Here is a 22,032-nt window from a genome sequence, read left to right on the forward strand (position 1 = left end):
AATTGAGAAGCCACACAGGCTTTAACAAAAATCTTTTACATTTTAAGAAGCATCTTCCCAATATTTCATCATTGCATCAACGACTGATGAACACATACATTTTGATTTGATTCGTCACTCAGTAGGTTGTTTAACCTTGTATTACTGTCTATTGAAGGCTTGTCTTTCAAACACATTTAAATACGCAAATTCATGTTATTTCTTATTTACACGTAATCCAGGCATTCCTAAACTTTTTTTTTTGTCAGCTGAATCTCTTTCACCTAATATATTTATTTGAAGTCCCGACTGAGATTTTAAGGTAACAAGTTAATTAAGTAATACATTGGTTGACATGACGTTGATTAATGGTCACATGACATTCTTTTTTTTTTTTAATAAGTGTTTTTATTATTTTAAAATGAGTTATTTTAATTTTACTTTAATTATTAATTATTAGCTTTTCATTAAACTCGCGAAACCCCTGTAGTTCATTCACAAGCCCCAGTTTGGGAAACCTTGATGTAATATATTGTTTGGGGCACCATTATGTTTATAACAAGAAATGTAATCCGTTTTCTTTTTGGTATATTTAATATGGTATAAGATTATCCTATTTAAATCAATATGATAAACAAGTTAGGTCAAAAGTAATCTAAAATAAAGAAATAAAAAAGTCAGATATATTTAAGAAATATATGTATTATATATATACGTGTAAATCTTAAATGTATACATGTATGTGTGTTTATATATAGATGTATACAGTACACATATATAATGTAAACAAACTTTTATTGTGGATGTGATTAATCATGATTAACTGATTTGACATCCCTAAAATAAAGGCAATATGTAATACATATTTATATGGTCTAAATAAACAGTCTTTTTTTCAGTCTTACTCATAGCTTTAGGCGTATGTTTATTTTAGTCTCACACAGAACTGTTGCAGCTGTGGGCTCTGATCCTTTATGAGAGGGCTTTCCTCTTCACTCTGCAAGCTAAAATGGGTCAAAACAAAGCTGATTAATAAGTTTAGTCACTATAGTGTTGATGTGAAATACAAAAAATGAATGTAGTCCAAGGAGTTTAAATGCAATATTCAAGACTTAAGCTACATGCCTTGCTACTCGGGTCTCTGGTCCGGGTACGTAGTTTATTCACTTGAGACTCTGCAGTCTCGGCTCGTTCCTCAGCATCATCCAGCTCATGCTGAATCTTCTTGTACTTGGTCAGGTTGGTATTAGCTTGTTCCTCCTACAATAGAATAAGCAGGAACCATCAGTGATGTTAAATGTACACGAGGTGTAGCATGTTAAGCTTTACTTGTAAACTCACCGCCTCCTCTGCTTGTCTCTTGTAGGTCTTAACTTTGGCCTGCAGCTTGTCTATGAGCTCCTGTAGGCGAGCCATGTTCTTTCTGTCCTCCTCAGTCTGCAGAAACAGCAGGTGGTGCCACAGGCTTCATTCTTCCAGAATAGTGCAGCTCAAGCTAATGAAGCATTCTCAAAGTACAATCAAAACTATTTGCACATCTCTCTGATGGACTTTTTTACCTGGTAGGTGAGCTCCTTGATCCTTCGCTCAAATTTGCGAACTCCCTTCTGGAATTCATTGCTTTTTTTCTGTTCAGATTCCAGCTCGTTTTCCAGGTCTCTCACCTTAAGGAAAGCAAATGTAAAAGTTCATTTTAGGGCTGTAATGATTATTTTGGTAATTTAGTAATCGGCCGATTATCCTGATGATTAATTGAGTAATCTTTATTTAATTTATTTATTCTTTTGGTAATAAAAATAGACCTAAGCAAACAATAGACTTAAAAATGACTTGAAATACAGATAGCAATGAGGCTAATTATTGGTCCAAATAAATATTAAATGCAAGTCATCATATGGTTTTACTTATAAGTTATAAGTTACACTGACTAAATACAGCTGAATAAAACAAAAATTGTGCCTGTCTTCATTTTAGGCTGCAAAGCAACAAAATGTGATTATTTTAAAGGGGGTGATTATTTTCTATACCCACTGTAATCATAATATATGTACTTTATGTATTATATCAAATGCCTACTGAGGGCGTCAACGGCCTGATAACTGTTTTTACACATTATAGCATGATTGAATCCTTTTTTTAATATTGCTTAAAAACATTCAATTCAAATATCCACTAGATCTTTAATATTTGGCAACTTCTTTAGGATAGAAATACTATAGCCACTGTCTATTTTAATTTTTTTTTTTTTTTTTTTTTACAAGAACATGTGGACTTTAAAACATGCAAACTCTGAGCGAGGGTTTCAACTTTTATTTTGAAGTCACGATGAACAGGTAACATATTTAGAAAGATAATGATGTATTGTCCTTTGTTGGCGTAGGTTCAAAAATGATTAACCCTATAAATCTGATAGAATGGTGCACATTGTTCCCATCCGTTATAAGATATTAAGACTCACAAAGATGGAGATTGAGATGGTTGGCGCATGTAAACTGTTTGTGTGGAGCAGCATTTATTGTGAACAGAGCCATAACCTACTAAACCCGCAGCGCATATATTTATTTAACTGAATCACAGCCTTTCCGGTATTTTGCCGGTTAATTGACACGGGCAAATTGAGGATTTTTGGCATCGCCATATTCAGTCAGGTTTTTCAAGCAGCATTATTTTATTTACTTATGTTATATATTACAAATGTCATCCTGCATACCCTGCTTTCCAGTTTCTGGATTTGCTTCTTGCCTCCTTTCAGAGCGATCTGCTCAGCCTCATCCAGACGCATCTGCAGATCTTTAATGGTCTGCTCCATGTTCTTCTTCATGCGTTCCAGGTGAGCGCTGGTGTCCTGCTCTTTCTTTAGCTCTTCTGCCATCATGGCAGCCTGCATATCGAAAGTATCATATTAGATTTCTTATGCTCAACATTTAGCAAAAACATCCTCTCTAAGCAAGAAACTCACATCAGTGATTGCCTTTTTGGCTTTTTCTTCTGCATTTCGGCACTCCTGCACAGCATCATCCACCTCACTAGACAACGTGGAGATATCACTCTCCAACTTTTTCTTTTGATTGAGCAGTGATGTGTTCTGGAGAGGAAGAAAGAATTATGGAAAATTACAATGTATTATTTGTCATCGGTGCACAGAAGAGCTGCCTTCTGTTTGATCATGGGACATCTGACCATTACCTGGGAATGCAGTAGGTTGACCCTCTCCGTGGTTTCCAGGAGCTCAAACTCGGCCAGTTTGCGGGCACGATCGTTCTGCTCCAGTTGGCTTCTCAGTTCTTCCATCTCAGCAGTCAAGAGGTTGTTCCTGCGGTCAGTAACTGCAACCTGTTCTTTCAGTTCTTCATTCTGGTGAATGGTCTCATCCAGCTCTATCTGAAGATCCTTTATAATTTATATGTTTGTTAGGAATGAGTTGGTGACTCTTTGCTGAAGTAATTTTGCATGTATCGTGACATGAAAATATTCCAAACCTGTTTTTTATTTCCCACTAGGTATGTAACGATTAAACGCGAGTGGGTTGAAACGAGATTAAAATATGTGAAGATTAAAAACGGTTGAGATGTTAAACAAATCGCGACACTAAGGGCTAGGAGTTTATATGAATGTATGTCTGAGGGGAACTTTAGAAAAGTTTAGATGGTTTTTTTTTTTTTCATCTTGCCTCTGTATAATGCATATTAAAGTTCATAAGTGCAGCCCTGCTTTGTTTACAGCGGAAACTTTAAGTGACACCTGCTGTCAGAGTGTGAATCTGCATCTCGTTCAGATCTGGTCTGCTGTTTCTGTTTCATGCAGATATTTTTTTACATATAGTTTCACAAAATTGAAGTCAAACCATTCTGTTTTTGCTTCAAATTTTGAAATTATACAATCTAATTTAGATTAAAAACTGACCATGTTTCTTGAATGCAGCATCTTTAGATCATGATAAAAATGCAGTGGTTGTTTTGGGGCTTGTTTTAATATTTCAGTTTAGTTTTGTTATTTACCTTTTACATTATATTTAAATTTTGTTATTTAGTAGATGCTTTTATCCAAAGCGACTTACAAATGAGGACAATAGAAGCGATTTCACAAAGTAATGTGCAGCATTTTGTCCAAGCAATAGTAAAAGGACACATTTAATTTACAATTTCATTCTTATTTTATAAAAAAAAATAATAATAATGAATCGAATCGTGCAATCAAAATTGTGAATCAAAACATATCATGATTTGAGTGAATCATTACATCCCTATTTCCCACAATTATGATGCAATGTGCTTGTAATAGAGTAACATTTGGATTTACCTTAGTCTGTGTCTGCAGGTTGCGGACCATTTTTTGAGACTCAGAAGCCAAGCGATTTGCATGGTTCATCTGAACCTCCATTTCATTCAGGTCGCCCTCCATCTTCTTCTTCACCCTGATGGCTTCATTACGGGATTTTGCTTCTGCGTCCAGGGTGGCTTGAATGGACTCTATGGCACGCTGATGGTTACGGCTAGAGAAGTTAAAGGTTGGTAAATAAATTAAGAAGTCTTGCATTATATGGTTGTATAATGAAATGGAGTAATGGAAATTGTTCAATAATCAGTCTCTATCAGTAGTCATGATTCTCTCCTTAAGTAGAACTGACCGGAGATTGTCGAGTTCCTCATCTTTCTCAGCCAGCTTCCTGTCAATGTCTGCTTTGATCTGATTGAGCTCCAGCTGTATACGTAGAGTCTTACTCTCCTCATGCTCCAGAGTTCCCTGGCACAAAAAAGGTATGAGAAGTCTCTTTTCATCTGTTTCGGTATAATATTCTCATTACTGTGGGCTAGTTTTATAAACCTTTTTGCAGGGCAATTAATTTTTTTCTTCATGTATTATTTCCACAAGGGAAAAAAAACACTAAATGATAAACCAAAAAGATATACATTTATTATTTACAGGGATCTAATATATCAGTAAGTCATTATCTAAAAAAGTATTTGTGGTTTTACTTGAATCAAACCATTTTTTCTTTAATACACAATAATATTTAACTTTTTGGCATTAATGACATAATGTGTATTCTTCAGATTGACTCAGGTTTTAATTTCTGGTTTTAGACACAAAGAAAATTCATACTTCGGCTTCCTCCAGAGCTGCTTGAATTTCAGTCTTCTCCAGATCTAAGCCCTTCTTCATCTTCTCAAGCTCATGGATGGTCTTGCTGCCCTGGCTTATTTGGTCACTCAGGTCAGAAATCTCCTCTGTTAGAAACATGCAAGGTGTAAACTGACGATATGTGTTAATATGATTTTAGAGTTTTTTTCTCTATTCAAAATCCCTTCAGTTCAAAACATACCCTGTAGATTTTTATTCTCCCGTTTGATGCTCTCCAGATGGTCCAGAGCCTCCTCGTAAGAGTTCTTGAGTTTAAACAGCTCTGTGCTCAGATTACGAGACTCTTTCTGTGAGGACTCCAGCTCAGACTGACACTCCTCATACTTCTGCCTCCATTCAGCCAAAATCTTGTCAAATTGCCTCTGCTTCTTATCCAGGGCAGCGGCAGCTGCATTAGAGCGCTCCAGATCTACAACGAGATCTTCAATCTCTGACTGCAGCCGATGTTTGGTCTTTTCTAGGGATGAGCACTTTGCATTTGATGCCTCGACTTGTTCCTCAGCCTCTTGGAGGCGGACGGCTAGCTTCTTCCTGTCAATTTATTACATTTTATGATTCGGTTATAGTTTGAATGAAGCCAGTCATTATTTCTTGTCTAGTCCACACACTCACTTTGCTTCCTCGAGTTCCTCTGTCTTCTGAATGGCGTCTGTCTCATACTTGGTCCTCCACTGGGCGACTTCAGCATTGGCCTTGGACAGTGCACGCTGCAGCTCAGATTTGCCCTCTTGCTCTTCATCATACTGCTCCCTCAGGAGATCACAGTCATGTCTGGATGATTGCAGGGCATGTGCCAAGGCATTCTTTGACTGAAAGGAGCAAAAGACAAATCAGAAGTACAAATTTGTTCCACACAAAAGCAAAAATATGTTGAGCAGTGTGGAAAACTGCTTTCTTACTTTGGTTTCTTCATCTAGCTGTTTCTTGAGCTCCTCAATGTTTTGGCTGAGGGAGTTCTTGATGCGCTGCAGTTGAGACACCAGAGCTTCACGCTCCTCCAGCTTTCTGCCCAGCTCAGCTGAAGCATGGAAAAATTATGTAAAAAAGGCTAACGGTCAGTAAGGTAAAGACTAATGCATAAATGTCTCAGTCATTCATGTTAAGTTTGAATTTGGTTAGAAGGTAGTTTGTTTGTATACCGCTTTCAGCCTGAGCCCTGGCTCGCTGTGTGTTGGTGTCACTGAGCTGCCTTTGGAGCTCCTCCACTCTGGCTTTAGACTCATTCATCTGGTCCTCATAGACACGACACGTTTTCTCAATGGCAGCCTGTAATATTTTCAGATAATTAATAAATGATACGTGTGTGGGGGTGTAGCAAATCAAAAATAATTACATTATTTATATGTTTCCTACCATATATATATGAATATCTGTATATCTTTACCGACACATTTTATGGAAAACCATGTTGATTTGAGACAAAACGTTTTTCATGTTTTCACTGATAATATTACTTGCAGTTAAGTAAATGAACAGAATTTTTATTCAGTAACTGCTGATTGATTCAATTTCAGTGTTTTTTTTAAGACTGTCTGGTTATTTTATGATGCACAGTGGAGTGTATGTAACATAAAAGAAGACATTTTGAGGATTGCTGGTAATCCAACAGTTGGTGGTTGGGCTTTGACTTCCATAGTATTTCTTTTTCCTACTATAAAAGTCAATGACAACCACCAATTGTTTGATTACCAGCAATCTTCAAAATATCTTTTTATGTTCAACATAAGAAAGCAACTCAAACAGGTTTGGAATGACATGAGGGTGAGTAAATGATGACAGAATTTTCATTTTTGGGCGAACTATCCCTTTAACTCATATGTATATACTATTTCTTTTTGTTAATTCATGTTTGTTCACAATAGATTCACTGATGTTAGTTTGTACAACTTGAAATGCAAAAATGTTCGAGCATATTTAAAAATTAACATTAAGATATATTAATAAAAGCGGTAAAAATATCGTTCATTGTAAATTCATGATATATGATATGCTTTTAATTTTGTGTAAAATAAATGTGATAAATATTAAGAGCATGAAAATGTAATCTCGACTGAAATCAGCCCTTGATTTTTCAGTGTTAAAGTCAACACTAAATTAATGCTTGTTAAATTAGATCAGACTGTGGTGTGACATGATCATATTTTCCACCTTGTTCTTTGCCAGCTGCTCTAAATTGGAGGTGAGGTCATCTGCCTCCATCTTGGCTTCACTTCTCTCCTTCTCCAACTTCTGTTTGACCCGCTGAAGGCTGTCAATTTGCTCACTCAGTTCAGCCACGCTGTCTGCATGCTTTTTGCGCAGTGCGGCGGTCATAGCCTCGTGGTGCAATATGGCCTCTTCAAGGTCACGACGCAGTTTTAGAAAATCTGCCTCCCGTTTCTTATTCATCTCAATTTGGGCTGAAGTGGCCCCTCCAGCTTCCTCGAGACGCTCACTGAGCTCTTCAAGCTCTTTGGAGGCATCACATCGCTGTTTCTCTATCTTCGCCCGGTTGGAGCGCTCTGCCTCCAGTTCCTCTTCGAGCTCCTCAATACGAGCCTCAAACACAATGAAAGAATGAATGAAAATATATTCTGATAGAGACATAAACTTGGAGATCAGACGGTCCAGTTTAACTCACCTGCAATTCCTTGATCTTCTTTTGAAGCTGGATGATTAGCGCTTGCTCATCTTCGATTTTCGAACTGATCTGGTTCATTTCAAAATCTTTCCTACAAAAAAACAAACAGACAATTAAAGAACAGAATTGATTTATTTTACAGCATCATGTCATGTGATGATTTCTTACTTCTTTAGCTTTTCCTCTAATTGCTGCTTGTCGTTTTCAAGGTCCATGACAGACTCCATGGCCAGCTTCAGATCGCCCTCCAGCTTGCGTTTGACCCGTTCCAGGTCCATTCGCAATTTCTTCTCCTGTTCCAAGGACCCCTCCAACTAAAGCATAGGATTAGAGTGTATTGATTTCTGATTTATTCTTGATCTGTTTGGTCCAGTTAACATTTATTCAACTTACATCATCTACTTGTTGCTCCAACTTGGCTTTGGCCTTAGTCAGAGTGTTGACTTTGTCTTCCTCTGTCTGCAAGTCATCCAATGTCTGCTGGTGACTCTCCTGTAAGGCCTTCTTCTCTTTAGTGAGCTTCAGAATAGTTTCATCCAAAACTGCCATCTCTTCTATCAGATTTTTCACCTGTGAAAAGGGACTTTAATTAGTTTAACAGACTTCATGGTGGCTCAACAACAAAGCTTGAGCTTCTTTTTTTTCTTTTCTAACCTTGTTTTCAGTGGCATGCTTCTCCTTCTCCACCTTGGCCAAGGTTATCTCCAGATCATCAATGTCCTTTTTCAGCTCAGAGCACTCATCCTCCAACTTGCGTTTTTTTGCAAGAATGGTAGCATTCATCTCCTCTTCGTCTTCCAGGCGTTCGGTCATCTCCTTCACTTTGGCTTCAAGTTGAATCTTGGTCTTGATGAGCAGGTCACAACGGTCCTCTGCATCTGCCAGGTTATCCTGCTCCTGTAGAGCAACGGTTAGAAGGTCAATTCAAGCATTTTAACATTTGAATATGTACAATTAATTTGATTCTTTTGGACTGTTTATTGGGTAATGGGATTAAAACCCTATAAAACTGTAGATCTTATTCAGCATTTTCTTTCCCTTAAACCTAAATAGCTCATTTAGATCCTAGCTCATGTCAAAATGAGTGACTTGGAGAAGAATGGTAATTGTATACTTTTATGCATTCAGCAATAATTTTTTATAAATTTCTCCTGCACTTTAGCGTTTTTGCCATGCTATTGCAGAAAACATTGCACTTTTGTTGAAGAATAACAAAACGTCCTGCTGTAATACAGTAAAATGTGAAAATTCAATAATGAATATTGAATTCTGTGGCCACCATAGCTTTTTTGTGTAGTTTATGAGCAAACAGTACGTTTGTCATTGATACTCACTGCCTGCAGCTGCAGAGAAAGGTCATTCTTCTCTTGGATCAGGCTGACCTGTTTCTCTTCCAGTTCCTTACGCTTGGACTCTGATTTCTCTAGGGCCTCCTTTAACTTTAGGAACTCTTCTTTTAGAGCGGCCAGCTCTTTTTCTGTGGCGGCGCTCCTCAGCAAGGGCTTGATTTTGAAGAAGAGTTTCATCCATGGCCAGTTCTTCACGATGTTGAATGCCCGGATATTCCACTGAATGATCATCAGAGCCTCCCTAATAACAAGATGCAGGTATAATCAATTTCTTTAAGGCATGTCAGTCCACTTGGTGGCCATGTTGATGATACAAGTATAGCTCCTATATACTTGAATGGGGCAAGATCGAAAACTATTGGTGTGGAGTTTAAAATTTTAGTTTTTTGACCTCAAATAATGCTAAAATGCTGTATTTTTCAGGATGGTCCAATAACATCATGTGATTGGCTCTATTAACCGAAAGGCTGGGCTTTCATTCTTACAGCCGCCATACTGAGTGGGACTATTTTACCTATTTAGTTCTTCTTCCGTTTTAGAGTTGCAGTTTCTCATTCTTTGTTATTGTAACACAAATATTTATGTGCTATGTTATGTATTTTTTTATATTTCCAATTGGCTTTAATTTTAGTTTTATCTTTAGTAAATGTTCTTCTTCAACTAAGTGGAGCTTGTGTCACCCCATATGACCCACTGGCTTAGCTCCATGAATGCATGAAACGAGGCTCATTTTAGTTAGTCTATTACTGGGGTGACTTTCAGATGTCACGCACTTGCTTTCACAATACTGTGGTTATATGTTAGCGGATGACGGCAGAGAATTCAGTCTGGTCAAATAGCCATGCATCTGTGCTCTGGACCACCCAAAAGGTGAAGTGTCTAATATTTATTTAGAAACCGTGGCCTTATGTGGATCAGCGGCTTTAATCCTTTGCCAGTCTGCAGATATGCTTTCAATGTGGTCCTTTAGAGACACAGGCGCCTTGGCAAAACAGGTCTTTGAGCAGGGAGCTGGCCTGTATTTTTAGTGGGGAGTGAGGTGAGCAGCTGCCATGTGACCCACTGGGCTTCTGGGCTTTAAGGACACCGTCTGCATTGTCTAATAAGAGGAAGGGTGGAGGTCATGGATATGGGCACGGAGAACCTCACGTTTTATAGAGAGTGTCGAAGCATATGAAGGGTCTTGGCCACACATGCACACATGGACAAATGCATGTCTGAAGACACACGCCTCAAACACTCCACCACATGGCCCCAAAATACCTCTCATATGTTGAGGGTTGAGAGATATCATGTGACAACAGCTTGTTGCTAACTTTATTAGGAGTGAACCTATTGGATATCAGTATAGTTTGTGAATATTTGTGTGGGAAGGCATCAGATTTAGCATATATGGAGAATATAAACATATGGACACCTTTTCTTCATAAAAGTGGATTGAAACCAGGTGAGAGCTGATAATCGTGTAACGCCGCATTCGCAATTTATAGTTGTTTGGTGAATTTTCATGGTCAAAATCGTGCAATTTCAATAAGAATCCACATTATCAGGAATTTTGCGGGAGGGCGAAAAATTTCCCCATGCAGATTTCATATCGGGTTCAAGTTGGTCATGCAAATCAGTTGCACTGACCAACAGAAATATGCTTGGTTTGAAAGTGGCATCTGTGTGAGATGTGCTTCAGTTCTTTTTTGCCTGTGAAATTTTGCTGTTACTGTACCTTAACGCGGAATATGTATCTTCATATTTTACTTCATATTTTATATTCAGACAAATCTATATACAGTGGTCCCAAAATGTATTTTGCCACTTAAACCAAACTTAAATATCAAAGTAATTTATTTATTTATTTTTGTTTGTTGCGCTTACTTTATTCCATTAACTCCACCAACTATCTAAAATACTTTTTTTGTTTTGGTGAAATAGTTTTGTTTTTTTTAATGAGTGGAACATGGTAGGAAATTTTGTTATCTAATGCAGTTCCTTTCATTCGTTTTTATGTTTGACTTAAATGTCCAAATATGTTTGGGGGCCACCGTATTTTAATCTAAGAAATACATTTTTTGCATTGAATCATGTATTACTTCCTCTCCATCATCTTCTTCAGCTCCATCCTCATGATCTTGCCACGGCTGGCGGCTTGCAGTAGAGTGAGAACTTTAGCCAGACGCTTGTCCCTCATCTCCTCCAGGTGTCCCAGCAGGCCAGCCTTAAAGAACACCTGTAATGCAGAGACACAGAAGGCTTGATTTAGCCCATTTTGTCTTGTGTACAGACTCAATCCTGTGATTGATGTCCCATTGCTTGAGGCTCAAAGCAACAAACACTTTTACTGTTTGAAGTCTGACTTGCCTTAGTATGTCCAAATCTATACTGATTATGGTCGATATCCAGTGAAGCCAGAAGTTTCTCTGCAGCCTTCCTGCTGTCCACAAACTTGTCATCAGGGATAGCATGAGGATTCAGAATGCGATACCTTTGAAAAGGAGGAATATAAACATCTTCACAGTTTATTCTTATTCACAGTTTTTATTCTTATCATCTAAGCTGTACTGCACACATTGTGTTCACTGTTCTTCCAGGTTTAACTAATGTACAGAAATTTTTTATATTTATCAACTGGCTGACTTCTCACAAGCCACTGAAGGTTGAAGGTAAAGTAAGCAATTGTGTTGTGTTAAAATACTTAAAATGTTTATTTTGACCAAACTGCTGAAAGTCGATCATTCCCATAAAAGATATAGACACCTGTGTCTGTGGTGTTTTCAGAATATTTCAGAAAAAATGTAATCAAATAATCAAACAGAAATAATTTATTTAAACAATTATCCAATTCTGGCCCAACCAAATGGTGGTGAGAAAATTTGGGAAACCTTTTTGGAAACAATTATTATTTTTGTACTAGCACCCCAAATTAATAGTTAAAATTCAGTCTCAATTTATTTATTGAACCACAAATCATTACATGATCAAAACATGTTCACATGGGGTTCCTGTGGCTCAGAGCATTGCATTAGCAGCGCAAAAGGTTGTGGGTTCGATTCCCAGGGAGAACACATACTGGTAAAAAAAAAAAAAAATGTATAGCCTGAATGCACTGTAAGTCGCTTTGATAAAAGCGTCTGATAAATGTAAAGTGGGGGAATTATAGGCTACTAAAAGTAAAGAAGTGCCCAGATTTTATTGTAGTTAATTTTTGATGTTCTCAATGAGTACACAGTTTGTGTCAACAGTAGCTCTTCTCACCGCTGTTTGAAATCGGCATAAATAATTCTGTTAGGAAATCCCTTCCTGCAAATGCGAATGCCCTCCAGGACGCCATTACAGCGCAACTGGTGCAGCACCTGGAAAGCGTCCATGATTCCTGCAAATAAGATGAAAATGTTGAAGTTAGACATTTCATCCTAATCCTGTTGGTTTAGAGGTGTTGAAGTGTTCAGTGGTTATGGCACCTGGTGTTTTGGTCTCATTGGGGATGATGCAGCGCACAAAATGGGGCTGAGTGCTCCGCAAGTTTGTCATCAGCTTGTTGAGATTCTCCTGCAGTTGGGGGAGAAATAATCAAGATACAAAATGGCCATAAACTACTGTTGTACAGCAGTTCTTAACATTTTACAATGCACAAAGCAAATGCATTCAATCATACCATATGCAAAAGTGTCCTTCTCCAAAACATTGCCAGGTGTGTTTCTAGACTTACCCTGAGTTGCTGTTGCTCTTTGTGGATGGACACAGATAGAACAGGAGCCAGCACAGACTTAAAGTGATGTTCATGTGTCATTTCTCTAAACATCACTGCAAGTCTTAACTGCCTCCCTCTCAGTACTGGAGAGTTTTGATTTCATTGTTTTAATGACCATGGATAATTATTTATGTTTAATACCAATTTCTGCTGTTACTAACTAATTTGCACCTAGTGGAAGTAGCAGTAAAGTTTGGTTAAATTCCTACCTTATGTAGCTGTGACACTGTCTGGAAGGAAGCAGCCTTTTTCCTCTTTTCCTTGATGCCTGTTTTTGTGTCAGAGGCTAAAATGAAAAGTTGTATTTAGAAGTGTTTTATTGTTATGGTCATATTTTAGGCAGACTGTGTGGTATATTTACCAGAGTCAGAGCTAACGTAATTCTCATACAGACTAGCCAGAAGCTTGCTGGCTGATTTCTGGAAACAAGCTACCACCGTTTCATTCAGAGGGTCTTTGTTTTTGTCTAACCAACCAATAATATTATATGGCACCTGAAATTCAAATACAAATATTCATTATCTACATTAAAACCGCTTAAACCAATCTAAGGTGGTAAACTGAACTGTTTAAATGGTTTGAGATGGCACTTTTAAGCTTGCTAGACTGGAAGACCAGCTTAAACCAGCTAAAACTGACTGGCTCAAGCTATTTCTCTGTAGAAAAGCACCAAGAATAATCTAAAGTGCATCATAAATAGTTGTAATATCAAGTGCTACCTAAGTGATTTTTAAATAGAGTCTTGTTGTATTATTGGTTCAAACTCACCACTCCTGCATAGTGCACTAGCTCAAAATGAGCCTCATACTTTCTCTTCTTGTCAGGCCTTGGCTTTTGGAAATTTGCAGTCTTGCCAAGGTGATTGTCAAACAGCTTAGCCTTGAAGCTATTGTCGGTAGCTTTAGGGAACATACACTCCTCTTCAAGGATGGACATAATTCCTAAGGGCTAACAAAGAGAAAACAACTCAGTTGTTCATTTTTGAATTGTTACTGTATCTGATATTGTTTTAACTAAAAAAAAAAAAACCTTTTCAATGAGGTCAATGCAGGCTTGGAGGTCAAGCCCAAAGTCGATAAAGGTCCACTCAATGCCCTCTCTTTTGTACTCTTCTTGTTCCAGGATGAACATGTGGTGGTTGAAAAACTGTTGCAGTTTCTCATTGGTGAAGTTGATGCAGAGCTGCTCAAAGCTGTTGAGCTGTTGAGAGAATCCACATGACAGATGCACAAGTGTGAATGCCGACAGAAATCTAGATAAGTGCGGTGTGGAATTTCGAGAGTCACTCACCTCAAAGATCTCAAAGCCGGCGATGTCCAGCACTCCGATAAAGAACTGGCGTGGCAGAGCGGTGTAGAGCGTCCTATTTATACGCCCCACCAACCACTTGAACATGCGGTCATAAGTGACTTTGGCCAGAGCTCCCACTGCATAGTTAACCTGGTGGAGCCACACGATGTTTGTGAAGCACATGAAGATCACAGCTGACACTCACACGGATTGCAACAGTTGCCTGGATACAAGGCTGATTTCTCAGGCTGCATTATTCCTTGTATTTTAGTAGATCAACGGTAAATGTCAGTGGTTTCAACATGCATTGTTATTGGCGTAACAAAATCCACCAAAATAATTCAGTTTTTCTTTCTGTAGCTATAGACACACATCCAAGAAGAAAGGATTTTGGGAACACTTCTTACCTGTTCGACATTCTGTCCTTTAACCACATACTCATTGCCCACCTTCACTCTAGGGTGCAGAAGACCCTTTATGAGGTCTGCTGAGCTAACACCCATCAGGTAGGAGGCCTTATCAGCACCTAGAAAGATCATTTAATATACGTTTTGCACTGTAATACTGTAATCAGTGTTGTGCATGAACGCGTTCAATGAACGACGTTCACTGAACGCGTTCATATTTTCGCCGAACGCTGAACTGAACGTATCACTTTTCATACAATGAACGTGAACGAGAGCGGCGCTCACTCTGGCAGGAATGAACAGCAAGCGCAGTTCACGTTCACGCTCATTTAAAAAGTCAGGTTATACCAGGGCTTAATTTGAGCCGGGACATGTTCCGTCACTTCCGACATTGGATCCGGCACCTTTCATTTGCCTAAATGTAAAAAAAAATAATACTGTTTGTGTAGTGTTCAATGTTTGTGACACATGACTTGCGCGCTTGTTGTACTAGTTGAGATTGCTGTTAGCCTCGATCGTTTCACGCAGGGGAAAAATGTCAAAAAGACAGGAAAGTTTGCTTAACTTTTTCAAATATGCTGGACAGTCAGATCCCAAACAAGCAAACATCGTTTCCGCTGATCAAAAAGGAGACCGTGGTGGACACAGTAGCCTAGTATCGATATTTCGTTATTTCGACATAATAAGGGGACATTCTAATCTGCATGAAGCCACATTAAGCGTTCTTATAATGGTTTTCTATGGGAGGAAAATGCTTAACCGTTCATATTAGGCTATGGGCTCATCTGATTTTTTTGTACATAGCATAGCCTATTTGTTAGGATTTTAGTATCATAATTAGGCTAATAAATGCACGCACAATTATCCGTGAACTTGATTTGAACAAATGCCTTTCAACTTGTGTGTGCAAAAATCTGAATTAAATTAATGTGCAGAAATTTGTACAAACAGAGAGTAGGCTATGTAGGCATACTTTACTGTTGTAGCCATTAAAAAAAGCGTGTTTCATATTTGTTAAAATATTATAATGATACAAATGAATGTGAACTAATTCGTTTTTAGATATGTGAACTTAGTTCATTTAAAAAAAAAAAAATGAACTATGAACATGAACTAGTTCATTATCATCTGTGTGAACTGAACTTTGAGCTAGTTCTGTTTAAGTATGAACTGGCACAACACTGACTGTAAGCCAGATTGCATATTTACACTCACTTTCAGTGCCATCAGTCTCTGCCTGCTCCTCCCTCTGCTTTTGTTTGAATTTCATGTTCCCGAAGTGCATGATGGCCCCTACTATTTTATAGCAGCCATTCTTTTCTTCTGGAGTGAAGCCAAGGATATCCATGGCATGCTGGAGGGGAGAGAAAATGATTTTGGAGGTAATTTTTATTTTTCATTTTGTCTCTGTGATGTGACATTTTACAGCTTACATCAGTAGCCATAAGCTCCTGCCCATCATCCATATTCTCCACCGTTGTCACTCCTTGGGAGCAAAAATGGTAGTCATAGGGGTTTGAAGAGACCAGGAGCATGTCTGAAATCCACGAGGAAAGAATTATTATTTTTTATGAATAATAGGGCAATATTGTTGTATTTGAAATTGCTCTTTTTGATTGCTTTCACTGTCCTTATTTGTAAGTCTGCTAAATTACTAAACGTAATGAACATTTAATTTGTAATTGTAGCATTTATCATACCAAGAAGTTCAGGCTTCTTTTGTGACATGATCTGGTAGAAGATGTGATAACTTCGCTCTCCAGGTTGCTGAAATATCACTCTGGATTTTTCCAGAAGATCTACAGAAATAATTAAACAAATCCCTGCACTGTCAAGTTTTATATTTTGGAATGACATACACTGGAAAGCCATCATCATTCTTTGAACAATTTACTTACACATATCAATGTCAGCAGAAGCCAGTTTCCCTGTTGGTCCAAAATGGATCCTGATGAACTTACCCTATAGAGGGATTTAAGGAAATACATCATGGTTGAATCAACCATGCTTGATAGCAATTATGCTATGAAGTCATTTTAATTTTACAGCATAGTAACAGTCTTTACATGTATGTAAGAGGAATACACTCAAAAACTACAACGTTGGTCTATATAGTGTCAAATACTCACAAAACGGGATGAGTTGTCATTCCTCAATGTCTTGGCATTTCCAAAAGCCTCCATTGCAGGATTAGCTTCAATAAGCTGGTCCTCTAAAGTCCCCTGAGAAAAGTAATTTTATAATTGATGAGTTGTTGAGCTTTATTTGTTGCAGTTTATGCAGTATGTCTCCTTGTGGGAAGATATACTCACCCCTGTTTTAGTGGCAGGGGCCTTAAAACATAAAACAACAACAAATAAAGATTGTTGTTCCATAAAAAAGTACTTATTTCTCATCTTATCTTATGTTTATTTCATTCTATATTTAACAGCCTGATTACTTAGTTTGAATTCAATATAATGCATGTAACATTTTAAATGACCCCTTTTTTATTACAAATATTAAAAAGTATTATATTATGCTACTCAATAATCGGTGTCATTAAAATATTGATTAAAAAATAATTTGTATTATAACTGAAAATGCTAATTCATAGACAAACATGGATTAAATTTTGTTAGCTCACATCAAATACAGCAAAGTATTTAACAGTCACACCCTATGATAATCAGAGAAAAAAAATCCCATGAATAATGGATTTAAAAATGGCGACAAAAAACTGAAATCAGGGAAACTGAAAGAGGTTGGGCCTGCTTGGAAAAAGGAAAGTTTATTTGTTAATCACAAATTTGTTTCACAGAAAAAACTTGCAGAAGAAAAATGCAGGAGATGAAGTGCTGGGGTTAAGCTATTGAAGACACATGGAGTCAGGTTCACCCCACAAAAACATTTGGGAAAATTAGCAAAAATATATATGCAAATGGAAGGGATAGTCAAACCTCAGTCTAGATGTCCATAACAGTTAACTCGTCCATAACAGAAAAACAAGTTACAATACGAAGTAGTAATGTCACTGAAAAATATGCCGGACACCTAGATGAGGAGCGACCTCAAAATTAAAATGACAAACACTTGCCAGCATGAGAGGTAAAAAAAAAAAGCTGATTTGAAAAAGAAGAGGGAGATGATTTGAGGGAAACCGAGAGAGCTTGTGTCTTACTCCTTTTTTAGTCGGTGCCTCACCCAGAGCCGCCACTATGGCAAAATACTGAATTACACGTTTCGTGTTTACTGTTTTGCCAGCACCAGATTCTCCGCTATGAGGTATCAAGAAATTATTGAATAATAAGACATTTGGAAAACAAAAAAGAAAGAAAAGAACCACAGCAAAGAACATTAGAAAAAACAGTGCAACAAAATCTTCTATTAAAACAAAAATCAAAAGGTGGAAGTGTAATCTGAAAAATTTATTTTCAGTGGCTGGGTTTTTTTTTCCCCCACACTGAAAATGTCTCTCTCTCATCACAGAAATACAGAACGTGCACAGGAATATCCAAACTTACGTGATTAGCATGGACTGATTCTCACGATCTGTATGGGGTTAACAATAACATTTGTTTCAGGTCATGAAAGGCCTTTCTGAATTGGCTTAAGTGTGAAACGATCCCTCCTGTAAGTTATTGTAGAGGGCAGGGAAAAGACAAGCACATGTTTTGTTTAATACTTACTGCGCAACATGTCATTGTAGGCACTGTCAGCGATAGAATAGATGTGAGGTGGAGACTCGGAGCGGCGTTTGCCTTTGTAGGTAGCCACTACAGGGGCTGTGTAGACAGGAAGCCATTTGTATGGGTTCACCGTCACACAGAAGAGTCCAGAATACGTCTGCAGTGAGAAGATTTGACAAGATTAGTTTCAGGTATGATGTATATAGTCAGGATAAATGGCACAATTCTTTAATTCAACCTTATTAAAAAAAAAAATAAATAAATAAAAAATTAGGTTACTTTATTTCTCATAATGTGACTCTTATACTTATCCTGATCTTTCGCATTAATTCATACAATTTGATTTGAAAAAGTCCAAACCTAACCATCAGTGGGGTGTAAGCAGATTGTAGAAAAACATGTGTATGAGATTGTAAAAATTTATATGAATTAATCACCAGTTCCCCATAACGTAAAATAGTTACACCTTTTCATAAGAGTATGCTATTATATCTCCTAATGTAACTATTTCATATGTCAATTTTACTATTAACTTTATATATGGACTTCCAAAATGTAGTTTTCCCATGTATTGGATCTGTTCAAAAGCTGTTCAGGAAAACATAACTTCCCAGAGATGACTTTATGAGGTGCTTTTGACTGTGGCACTTATAAAGGTCATGCCTCTAGGGAATTCACTTGTATTTGTCCCTTGGCAAAGGCAAGTGTTACATTCATTACTGTGACTGTAAAGTCCTATGAATAGTGCCGCCTCTCTATGTTTAATGCTCTGGTCAGGTTATTTGTGGCATCAAAGATTAGTGAGAAAGGGCAGATCATTTCTTTGCTTTGAGCTGTGATGTGATGGTACCAACATAGATCATCCAATTGCTGTAGCGCCTCCGCAGATTATAGAGCACCGAAGCTTCATTCAGGTGTGTGAGCATAGCCATGTCCTCTATCATGTCAAATTTAGGAGGGTTCATCTGTTGAATGTCATCCTCCTTCACAGTTAAGCACTGCAGGATTTAGAGGCAATAAGCAGAGTCAGAGCAGGGTGACAGAAAAAAAAGATAGATTATTAAAATGAATATTTGATTCTGTTTGGGCAATCGCACACTGAGCTCTCAAATATGTTTATATTTTTAAATGACCGCTAAACTGGATCACCATTCATGTCAACAAACCGGCGCTACTTCCATACCCCTCCGCCGTCCCTGTCTATTCATTCCAGCGCACGACAAAATACTTAGTAGCGCCATCTGGCGACTAAAATGAAGCTTGTAATGAAAAATAGCCTCAGTGGAAGGTATTTGTTTTACAGGTAAACATGGTAGCTAAAGGTTAATACATGGCTCGAAGCTAAGAAGACAACCAAAACGTTGATAATAATAACATCGAACTGGTAAGGCACAGAGTGGACGAGGAAAGCTTTAAATTGGCCTAACGTTAGAGAAAGACAACATTATAGTTAACTAGTCCATCGCCTAACTAGGCTACTTGGACTACTTAAGGACTATAATTAAATGTCGCGCAGTGTTCGTCTTTGTAATGAGCTATTTTTCTTATTTAAAAACTTTAATGTAGGTTAATCTAGCTACATGTAAAATAATTTAATCTCAAAACAATATTTCATGCCGCTATATTTATGTATTAAACTACCGCAGTCGTCATTAGGCTATAGCAAAGTGATTACAGTTTAATTTCATTAACTGAGATAAACCAATCAGAAACACTATTAATAATGAAGCAAAAGTACGTTTTGGCATGTCTTTATATTGTTTTGACACGATAAATTAAATTTCACCAAAAAAAGACTTACCTTCCCGTCCTTGGTCTCAACGATGACTTTGTCACCATCAATCTGTCTGATTTCCACGTCAATGTACGCGTCCTTGTCATCTGGGATCCAAGCGCGTTTCTTTCCTGCGCACAAGGGACTCTGTGTCAGTGATCAATATCCAGGCTCCGACTAAGTTTTGCGTTGGTTTGATTGTTATAAATCCAATCATTCAATGCCAAATTTATTTATGCTAAATTTATCAACATTAACAAGTTAAGAACCTAACGTGCAATTACGAACACCTAAAAGACGTCGCGTAGCCTAAACAAGATGGCAAGTATTTCAAAAAGAGCTGAAGTGTTTGTATCCGCCGTGAAACATTTGTTGAAGTCACTTGAAAATGTGTTCCAAGTACCATCAAACGCAACAGTTTGCGATGTCAGCAGCTCCAGGTCGGATTTGCGCAGAAACGGAGCGGCTTCTCCAAACTCCTTCATATCCAACAGTCCCGACATGATAAATCCACCGCCCCTTACTTACTGAAGGTAAAACTTTCCAGATACCTTAGAAGAAGACAAATGTCAGAGTTTACACTTCAAATGAAATCATGAAAAAGAAACAAAAAATATGATATTATGTTGGCAAAAAATAAGTAGGCCTACAAAATAAACGTGTAAACATTGCAGGAATAATTCATGTAGAAATTAAATATATAATCCAGGAGGTAGGCTATATCACATAAAACAAAGCATTTAATTATTGACAGAAAATAAGATTTTAGTTTTAAGAAACTGATTTGATGGAATTTATGTTACTGTAATATTATAAACAAATGGTCAAGTAAATGAAATTAGTTAAGGTATCCAGTCATAATTTGCTAACTGACCTTAACACGGACTGAATGGGTGGAGTGGCCAAACTCCTTTTATCATCTCCTCCAAGGTCACGTTTAGAGAAATTATCATGTGTCACCTCCTCCAGCGCCTATTGGTGCTCACTGTGTCCCCAAACTGACACAAAAGGGCAAGCCACATTTTTATCTTTACCCAAACCCAAGCTTAGTTATTTTTATAGCAACTTATGCAGGCTAAGTGGAGGGCACTGATCAGAAACTGACTGATAGTTTTTTTGTTTTGTTTTTAATACAAAAAAAAAAAAAAACTTTACATTTTCAATTAATATAACCATTTTTTTTTGACAATTAAAAACAGCAACAGCACTAAAAACACAACATCATTTAAGATGATTTATATAAGAGGACATGCAAATTAATTTTTTTGTTTATTTTTATTTTCATTTTTGAGCATAAAATTTTTCTACATGTTTTATGTTTTTAACTTATGTAAAAAAAAATTATATATGACAGCAGTTAGTTAGTTACTTTTACATGAACACTGTCATTGAAATTGATTATCAAAATGATGTTATCAGCTCTGTAACTGCTGTAACCATAGCAAATGTTCACAATTATGCATCAACTTAATACGTATGTTTTTAATGAAGGAAGTAATAATTAAGAATGAACTTGTTTCTCCTTAAAGTTTTCTCAGTTCATAATTTTTTTCAGAGTTGGGCTATATTTCGTTTTCAACACTAACAATCATCTGAGCCGCTGTGGTCACTGTAAATTCCCCCTGGTCCCTGCATGGATAAAGGTTACAGAGATCCACTCAGCGGCAACAAGCAACACCCTTACTATTGGCTCTTTAACATCTCTTCAATAACTCGTCAACAATTCTCTCCTCGACTTGCAGAACATGTATTAGGTGAACATAATGGCCATGTGTTCGGTCTTCTCCCTTACTCTAATTGCTTGTTTGCGGAATCCTTTGTTGTAAACGCTACTGGAGGGAAGCATTGTGTGTGTGTGTGGCCACAGTAAATGCAACCCTAGAAGAAAGTAAAGGGTCCCTTGTGCTTGACATGATATGGGATGCTAAAAATACGTCCCAATATAAGCCAAGATGCACTGCCCTTAATGATAATAGCAACATAATTGAGATGGATTTTCTTTCCACCATAGAAGCAAGCAGTTTTCTGAATAGTGAAATCAATTCAATAACTCTTCAATAA

The 22,032-nt window shown here is 37.4% G+C and overlaps 1 protein-coding gene across 2 annotated transcripts; it reads right to left on the bottom strand.

Moving 5' to 3' along the window:
• Nucleotides 1-740: 740 nt before the first annotated feature.
• On the bottom strand, nucleotides 741-20,539 carry LOC132119498 (myosin-7-like). Of its 2 annotated transcripts, XM_059529530.1 has the most exons (40): nucleotides 20,375-20,539; nucleotides 19,999-20,102; nucleotides 19,052-19,195; nucleotides 18,198-18,354; nucleotides 18,033-18,060; nucleotides 17,690-17,786; nucleotides 16,659-16,751; nucleotides 16,428-16,491; nucleotides 16,230-16,328; nucleotides 15,963-16,066; nucleotides 15,745-15,883; nucleotides 14,530-14,648; nucleotides 14,123-14,272; nucleotides 13,862-14,032; nucleotides 13,601-13,780; nucleotides 13,194-13,326; nucleotides 13,042-13,118; nucleotides 12,543-12,630; nucleotides 12,337-12,454; nucleotides 11,443-11,566; nucleotides 11,175-11,311; nucleotides 9,076-9,331; nucleotides 8,396-8,638; nucleotides 8,135-8,311; nucleotides 7,910-8,055; nucleotides 7,742-7,832; nucleotides 7,270-7,659; nucleotides 6,261-6,387; nucleotides 6,021-6,139; nucleotides 5,734-5,930; nucleotides 5,303-5,652; nucleotides 5,083-5,207; nucleotides 4,607-4,722; nucleotides 4,279-4,471; nucleotides 3,166-3,369; nucleotides 2,939-3,064; nucleotides 2,690-2,860; nucleotides 1,539-1,643; nucleotides 1,321-1,416; nucleotides 741-1,239 (listed from the first exon to the last, which is right to left on the bottom strand). In XM_059529530.1, exons 1-40 carry the CDS (start codon nucleotides 20,472-20,474, stop codon nucleotides 1,072-1,074), a joined length of 5,826 nt encoding a protein of 1,941 aa, XP_059385513.1. In that variant the 5' UTR covers nucleotides 20,475-20,539; the 3' UTR covers nucleotides 741-1,071. The 2 variants fall into 2 exon arrangements, with proteins under 2 accessions (XP_059385513.1, XP_059385514.1); XM_059529531.1 differs by lacking the exons at nucleotides 17,690-17,786; nucleotides 18,033-18,060; nucleotides 18,198-18,354; ... (1 more) ...; nucleotides 19,999-20,102; nucleotides 20,375-20,539 and adding an exon at nucleotides 16,842-16,862 and having other exon boundaries at nucleotides 744-1,239.
• Nucleotides 20,540-22,032: the final 1,493 nt, after the last annotated feature.

The sequence above is a fragment of the Carassius carassius genome, chromosome 38 (assembly GCF_963082965.1).
Source record: "Carassius carassius chromosome 38, fCarCar2.1, whole genome shotgun sequence".
NCBI classification, from domain to species: Eukaryota; Metazoa; Chordata; class Actinopteri; order Cypriniformes; family Cyprinidae; genus Carassius; species Carassius carassius.